At 40.5% G+C, this 8,394-nt stretch overlaps 1 protein-coding gene across 3 annotated transcripts in view; it reads right to left on the reverse strand.

Annotated features, from left to right (window-relative positions):
* ZNF521 (zinc finger protein 521) overlaps positions 1-8,394 on the reverse strand; it is a 287,367-nt gene that overhangs the window by 29,834 nt on the left and 249,139 nt on the right. For all 3 annotated transcript variants that reach the window (XM_047793956.1, XM_047793955.1, XM_047793954.1), the window contains one exon: positions 879-1,010. In XM_047793956.1, the coding sequence (XP_047649912.1) occupies positions 879-1,010 (132 nt within the window). The remainder of the gene's footprint in view (positions 1-878; positions 1,011-8,394) is intronic.

An 8,394-nucleotide genomic window follows, 5' to 3' on the forward strand; every position in this document is an offset into this window, starting at 1 on the left:
TCAGTGCTTTGGAATTTTGCTCCACAAACCAAGAAGTCGGTTTTGAGGGGAGAATATATTTTTGTTTCGTTGGGCTTTTTCTGACAAGTAAGAAGGAAATCTAGCCTTGAGGGGTTTGGCCAACGAAATTGAAGGCAAGGCAAGATGATCACAGAGGATTTTCCAAAAAAACTTTGTCATTGTCATGCGGGGACCAAACACTTGTGTGATCATATTTCAACCCCTATGGGCTTTACATTATAGTTCCTGATTTGCTTTTTTTTTTTTTTTTTTTTTTTTGCTGCTGAAAACTATAATGCTCTAACACCCAATCAATGTTTCTTCTTCAAAGTGTAAATGTCTATCAACTTCTACCTTAAAAATCCAGTGTCCTAGGAAATAAAGACCCCATCTAATCTGTTCCTCTAATCTGTTTTCTAGTTCAAAGAATTTCGGGGGGGGGGGTTAATATTGTCTTTTTATTTCACATAGGGAACATTATAAAAGTTTAAATAACAGACATGTGTTGACAACACGGCTGTACCTTTAGTCCAATGTCTTATGATGTAAAAGGCAGTCTTTGCCTTGGTAACCTTTTAACACCAAGAGGAGAAAAGTGAACGAAACATGGATGTCATTTTACAAATGGAAAAGTGCAGACTTCTGAGAGAACCTGAAATGCCATTCGTTCATCCTGACAGTTAACCTTCCTGATCGTTTGAGCCTTTAAAGTGAGCTGCAATCAATAATGCTAATCAGCAGGAATCAAACATCTTCTCCCCAAATTGAACGGAAGTCAGATCTTTAAAAAGGCCATAGCGGTGGGAAGTATGTCTTGGTAGGAAAGACATGATGTAGCCAAGCAGCTCTCCAGAGTTTTCCCGAAATAATCTTCCTACCTGTAAAGCAAACGGGACACTTGAAAGTGCCACCCATTCCTTCGAAGCTGTGCTCGATCAGGTGGCACTGGAGTTTGGCAGGGGAGTCGAAGGTCTGGCTGCAGAGTTTGCATTCATGGTTCAGTCCTTCATCTGTTAAGGAAAGTACGTGAGCAGAAAAGTTGACACCCATCACGCCTTTGACAGACCGAGTGAGTTAACTACAGTTGTGATACATTAAACACTTCCCAGTCCCAAATGTAAATATGTGCGGTAGTATAAATGGCTCCTGGTTATTTCATATTATTTATGAATTTATATCAGTTGAAAACATTTCTGGAATTTAAAATCCAACGATAATCGCAAGGCAGGTTTTATCTTGGGGTAATGCATTTTATTAAGCTTTTCAAGTATAATTGGCATACCAGCAATGAGGCATTTCCTTTTCTCTAACTAGCAAGATTTTATGGGCTATGTATTTCTGAAGTCCGGAAAAAAAAAAATAAAGGATTCGTATAAAAATGAGTAGCTTCTTCCCCAGACTGCTTCTCTGGTTTATCTAGAATGTTCCAGAGTTTCTATTACTAGCCACAAGGTTTTTTGTGGTTTTCCCATTGATATACACTTTTTCCCCCCTAATTCCAAGATTTTCTGGTAATTTGGAAATACTACTAATGCTTACAGTATCATATAAATGCTCTTTTTTTCCTGCTAGGCACCCCCAACCCCTCATATCTTCTCAGTTCACTGCTCACTTTATTCTGTAAAGACGGTTTCAATTTTACCCCCAGGTCTAGACTCAACCTGTTTTTCTCCCAGCACACTTTCATGAGTTCAGGGCTCACTTTTGACTAGTCCTGGATCTTTCTTTGATATCTCAGGAACAAGACGGTAGAAAAATATTTTGAAGTAGTAACAACTGCTATGTAGAATGAAGAGTTTCTGTTGTAGACAGAAAACATCATTTTTATGTTGTTTTCCTCATTAAAGTGTCTATGGAATGATACATTTAAGGCTTCTTCTAACTTGTTTCAATTCGCAATTATAAGAAATGAAAACCAGTGGCTGATGGAACGAACAACCTAACACTTCTTTGGTGCTTACTGTGTTTCAGACAAGGATGCTCTAAGCGCTTACAAATATGAGTTCACTTCATAGCAAGTACTATTATTCCCTTTTACAGATGAGAAAAACTAGGCCCAGAGATTTGAAGTGACTTTTCTCAGAGTCACCGGAGCAACACTTGGTGGAACCAGAACTTAAATGTGGGCAATCTGGCCCCAGGGTCCAGGATCTTAGCAGGTACACTATGGCACGCACCAGCTAGTCCCAACACTCTTGCTAGAAAAGTAAGGGCTGAGAAGCCACAATTTAATCTGAAATGTTATCAAGTTACATGTTTATCTTCTCTTATGTGCAGTGATTAAGAATGCTGCTGAGGAACACCTGTGTCAGACATTCCAGGTTTGGGGATGAAAGACATATTTACATCTTGGAGGTGACACGTCTATACTCCAAAGTTACTTCCTTTTACTCAACACAACATGCATGCACAAGTCCTTCACCAGTTGCTATCACTGGCACCACAAAGGCCCAATTACAAAGTGAATTATTATTAACTAACTAGGAGCAAAATCACGCTATTTGTATTCCTAATCTTTCTTCTCACACAAGTATGAGTCTTTAGAAGCAGAGGATTGGAATTTGTAAAAAGAGAAGCAAAGCACTAATTAAGCCACCCAGTACTGTCTACATTTCACAGGAGATAAAAACCTACTCTGTATTTGGGTGGCACAGTAAATTCCTTGATTATAATTATGTAAGAGGGAGTTTAATTGTGCATACTGACATGACAAGGGGTTATGCAAAAAGCTTTAGGGATTATATAAGATCAAGGGTTTTTCATCTCTTCCTTTCTTTCTCTCTCTTTTTTTAATTCTAAAGGCACCAAAAATTTGGATACTAAGTAAAATAAGAAACACAATTTATTGTAGGGAATGGGGTCAGTAAGTTAATCATCAGAAATACTTGCCAAATTTAAATGTTTTCTATTTCCTCAATGCTGTGAACATTTATTGTGATAGCAAGGAAGTAACTGAGAGTTCTCATTTCATCTTTAAATTAAGATGTTATGCAGAAGAACCAAGATGTGGTGTAGGGGTGTGAGAAGGTATACACATTTGTTCCAGAGCTCTTAAACTTGGAGTATTTGTGAAGAGGGTTTTCTTGAGGATAGTGATTGACTGTTATATGAACATACTATAAATCATGCAAGTTAGGATGGACTTTAAAGTGATGTTCCCTCTCTTGACTATGAGTATTTTGCCTGGAAAGTAATAGAAGGGAAAATAAATAAGATATATGTATATGAGTACAAGGAAGATGTCCTCATTGATTTTTCTTTAATTCCTATTCAAAGAACAGAGAGGTTCCATCATAAAAAGTTAAATAATCCAAATTTAGTCCAGTGAATTCACAAAAGGTGACACACACACGCATCAAATATTTATGCCTTGTTAGTGCAGACTTATTCTTCATGAATTCCACACTTTGTGAGGGCACTGACAGCAATGACAATAACAAATCATCCAGCATTTTCAGAACTCTTCATGGTTTGAAAGCACATTGGAATACTGAAGAAAAAAAAAATGTTGGAAATTCTATCTGCCCTTTATTCCTAAGTTCCAGAGAGGTCTTGACCAATCAATAATTTGCCCTGGTGACTTGAGTAGGATGGAAAATATATCTGAATTATTACACTACAGATGATATATAAACAAAGGCCAGGATGCTCCAACCTAGAGAATGGACATCCCCACCCATCTCTCCTGCCATTGTTACCTTCCTGGCTCATTTCCCCGTGTTCACGCTTGTCACCAGAGGGTCAAATGATGATGAATGAGAGGGACAGGGAACCCAAAACATGGTTACAACTGGTGAATAGAATTCATTTTGTACTTTTATAAATTGAAGTAGGAGGGCTGGAGAGTAATGACAACTAATAAAACTTATTTACAGTAAGAATTTCAAAAGTTTATCCTTAGTCTCTGTTTCACTCAGCTATCATTTATTCTATATTTGCACTACAATTTTCAAAGAATTTTGAAAACACCCTTCGTCCCCAGGAATCTAGTTAAGCCCTGTTTCCTTTGCAAACTGAGTTCCCTTCCTTCCTTCTTCTTGTCTTGACATAAGGTCCCCAAGAACAGCGTAACCCAGTTTCCATTTACAGTCCATGTTCAAGAGGTGGTGCTCTCAACACCTCCAGCTTAGGGGCAGTTTAAGCCTTAGACTCAAGGACTTTGCCCACAAAGCCACAATTCTCACCTTGTTTCCCAAAGGTGCCAAAAGTTTAAAAAATTCAATCAGAAGAACCATTTCTGCTCTCCAGAAAGGTAGCAGCTGACAGTAATTGGATAATACAGTCTGACTCATTTATTAAAAAGAGATTCTGAGTCAATTGATTTAATAACCATTACAATATTCTATTAAGAATATAATAGGCTAGTGCAGCCCTATTGCTTTTTATTAAGTTATAGATGGGATCTATGGAAGAAAAACTTCCAGATTTTTCATCCTCATTTTTGCTTATCTATGTGCTCCAGATTTTCCACAGTACACAGGATTTGCCTTCCTTTGTAAATAAAAGAAGACAAAACCCCCACCCTGTCTATATTCTACTAATAAAGATGGACTCCCAACACTGACATTTTGATAGCCAAAAAGTTAGAAAATGAGCAATATTATGAAGGACAGAAAAAAACGCCCATTCTGAACATCAGACTGAAAAGTATTCTAGCCAAATACATGTGAAAGCAGAAGTTAGCACACGGAAAGGGAGAGAGCTAAATCACAGTGCATTTTAATCAACTGAAATGAGAAGAGTATGGAGCTTTCAATATAAACTCATATCTTTCCAGAACAAACAGAAAACCTCTTTCTCTCTTGAATACTGGGGCAGAGGAGCAGGGCCGTGGCCAGTGGTGTGGGTCTGATGTTAAGAAAGGCAGGAGTGAAACTCTTAGCACTGTGAACAGAGTTTGTGGGCAGCAAGCAAACTCCTGTCCTGGTCAACCACTTTAAAGCAGGACCAAAGATGGTTTGGGTATAGTTGAGAGAGAATTTCACAGGTCTATACATTGCAGCTAAAATAATTATTTTCATGTGTTAATCGTTGCATTAAGTGTGAACACAAATGTAAACAGGAATCAAGTCTACATAGAAGAGCCTGATGCTAACGTAAATATTTACTCCAATATTAAATGTTTCAAAGGAAAGCATCGGAATGCATAATTGCAACACAATCTCTTTGCCTTAGTGAGGAAGGAGAGAATTATTTACTGTAATCACCTGCTCTGTTTGTCTGAGACCAGTTTAAAGGGGAATGGCAATTTCCATCTCTCCAATTGATAAAAACCTGGATGAACCACAACTCTTAATCAGCCAGTTTTGTAACAGGAAAAGTAACAGTTACCATTCGGGTGCTCAAGCACAACCCAAGTTATAAGATCCAACATGGCAATTGTTAGCTGAGCACAAGACACTGACATTTCAATATAAGCCTTAAACAAGAGAAACCCTTGAAGCAGCCTCCAGACTGTGTCCCATGTTTATGTTCCTTTTCCTTCAATAAAACAAAAATCTAGAGCAGCTACCAGCAAATGTTTGGTGGTTGACTTACATGCAGCTGTTAGTCAGGCAATCACTGGGGGCACCTCATATCATCTGATCAACACTGCAGCCATTACTGAGGACCAATTTGTAACGGTTTATAAGTAGAACTCCTTCTCTCGTTTACCCTCGAGACTGGCCAGAAGGGTCCTGCAGCCTCTTCCACTGCATAAATCTATAGGCTAAAGTCCAAAGCGAGAAAACCCCTCCTGGTGCAGCATCACGTGGCCGAGGCCATACTTAAAAGCTCTGATCTAAGTGAGAGCAAGCTCTGCCCTCAGAGTCCAAACAGAGGATTCAAATGCCCTGCAGTTGTCATTTTTCCAGTTCGAATGTGTGTACCACTGCATCCTCACATACATTTTTAAATCCAAGAAAACTGTGCCCTAAACCAATTCCCAACCCCCGCCCGTTACTTTGCTTCTCCTCCTCCTCCCTGAGTTAATTTTCAAGCACACATTTATAAGCCAGGGGTCTGACGAGGAACAAAGAAAAGCCACACATGACAAAACTCACCCCTCGGCAACATGGGCTCACCCTAGAAACCAGGAGTGGAAAAATAGGCAGACTGTACTGTAATTTGCCATACACACAGCCGTCACATCTTTCTAGGTCCACAGCGCCCAGGCCACTCTAATTTGTTGTGTTATACACAGCACATATTTCACAACTGCAACACAAACATGCTGAAGTGCTAATCTGGCCACGGGGACTATTACTTAGCCCTCAAAGTCTGCCAGTAGATTAGTCATGAAGCCCCCAAAGTAAGGCAGCATTTGAGGGTACTGCACACCGTGCGAACTTTTTCCTTACACTAGGTAGAAAGTTCTGCCTTATTCTTTTGAACAATTCAACATGAAAATGAATGTTGCCTGAAGCCCGTCATGGCACTTTTCTTGGATTTTTCTCACTGGCAATCTGGGGATGTCTGGCACTGTCAGTATTTCTGTGCCACACAAGAGAGGGATACCAGATGTGGGCACGGGACTCCCAGTAAGAGAGAAAGGGCCCTGGGGATTCTAAGAGTAAACGAGGACCGGGGACCTCCTCGGTTTTGACTATCCACACACAAAATGCCTAACCCTTAGGCATGTCAAGAAAAGCAACATGATAAACATCCCAAGTGTCTCAGCCAGAATCTCATTTCAAGGAGACCGACGAGGTGTAGGTTTGCACTGAATTCAGTTACCACTCTGTTTTTGGCTAATGGTCTAAAGGCGAGGATGCTTTTGGACTTTATAAGCAAAGCCACTGATACTGACACGGTTATTTCCTGTCTTGAACTTCTCATTATCAGCAGGGCTGGAGCAAGAAATGATTCAACTGGGGAAGGCTGCATTGTACCCAGCAGATTTTAAAGAGCCCAGGGGCTGCCCAGAGCCCCATAAACATCAGCAGCTTGGAAACTAGCAGGAGGTCCAGGTGGGTTGAGATGGGAGAAGCAGGCAATGGGATTTTTGATGCTCTGAGATGCAGTATCGTCCAATTCCTTGGCTATTATTATCGGTTGCGGGTAGCAGTTATTAGAATATTCTCATGAAGGGGAAAACACTGGAATTCTGTTTAAAGAATAAACAATAAAACAAACAGCCCACTAAAAAAATGGCTTCCCACCACCCATGGGGACTCGGCATCGGTATTTTGGCTCCAATTTGGAATCAGGGCTAAGCATGCAGACTGAACACACCTTTCAAACCTGACTTGCATGGAGGCACCTCCAGGCCTGCATCCTTTTCTTTCCTTTTCTAATCTAAACACAGGCCCCATAGCTGAAGTCTCAGAGCATGTCTCATATGGTGTGGGCAAGTAGCTTTAAAAGCAAAAATTGGGGATTCAAATGTTTTTTATTAAAAAAACCCCCAAACATCAGCTTTTTGGAAAAACTGATAAAATCACTTTGAGGTCCCCTCACCCTACTCCTTGAGGAAGAAACACTCTTTTTTTTTTTTTCTGTCCTTTCTAGGGCTGCACCACGGCATGTGGAGGTTCCCAGGCTAGGAGGTCTCACTGGAGCTATAGCCATTGGCCTACCCCAGAGCCATAGCAATGCCAGATCTGAGCTGAGTCTGTGACCTACACCACAGCTCATAGCAATGCCAGATCCTTAGCCCACTGAGTGAGGCCAGGGATCAAACCCACAACCTCATGGTTCCTAGTCGGATTCGTTAACCACTGAGCCATGACGGGAACTCCGGAAAAAAAATTCTTAACCAAGAAAAGGAGAAAGTGGTACATGTTTCTTAGTAAAATTACTGTCAGCTCTGAAAAGGCGAGGATGGGGTGTGCATAAGGACAAAGACTAAGTCTGAAATACAATCTCTGGATCTGTTTGGAAATTAGGGTTGCTTTAAAAAATTAGCTTACTGTATAAAGCTTGGACTTCATCATGTGCCACTATGTTCCACTGAAAGGGGTCCAGTTTATTTCCACAGTCCATTTCCCCCTTATTTATGCTCACTTGAATACATGACAGTAACCCTTTGTCCACAAAGGTTTCATCACTTGACCTTGAGTGCTGCTCTGTTCTCTGCCTTGACAGAAAGTGTGTGGGCACACACGATAGTGTCGAAAATCCACTTCTACTTCACATAGTAATTAGATGTACATTATGATTGGAAATAGCCTGCTCCCAATTTCCCAATTCAGTAATACGTTTCAGCTCCTACCTTGCCTGTTGAAGAGAAGCAGATGCAAACCCCAGACACCTTAGTACCAAGAGAGCGCCAAGAACTACGTTTAGGCTTATTCATAAATTTATGCTACAGGGCAAGTTTCAGGAGGGCAAGGGCATTTGTCTTTTCTGTGTGTTGACGTTTGCCAAGGACCTAGACTAGTGTGGGGCTTACACTTGAGACTCAATAAATAT

This window comes from Phacochoerus africanus, chromosome 8, assembly GCF_016906955.1.
Source record: "Phacochoerus africanus isolate WHEZ1 chromosome 8, ROS_Pafr_v1, whole genome shotgun sequence".
NCBI lineage: Eukaryota > Metazoa > Chordata > Mammalia > Artiodactyla > Suidae > Phacochoerus > Phacochoerus africanus.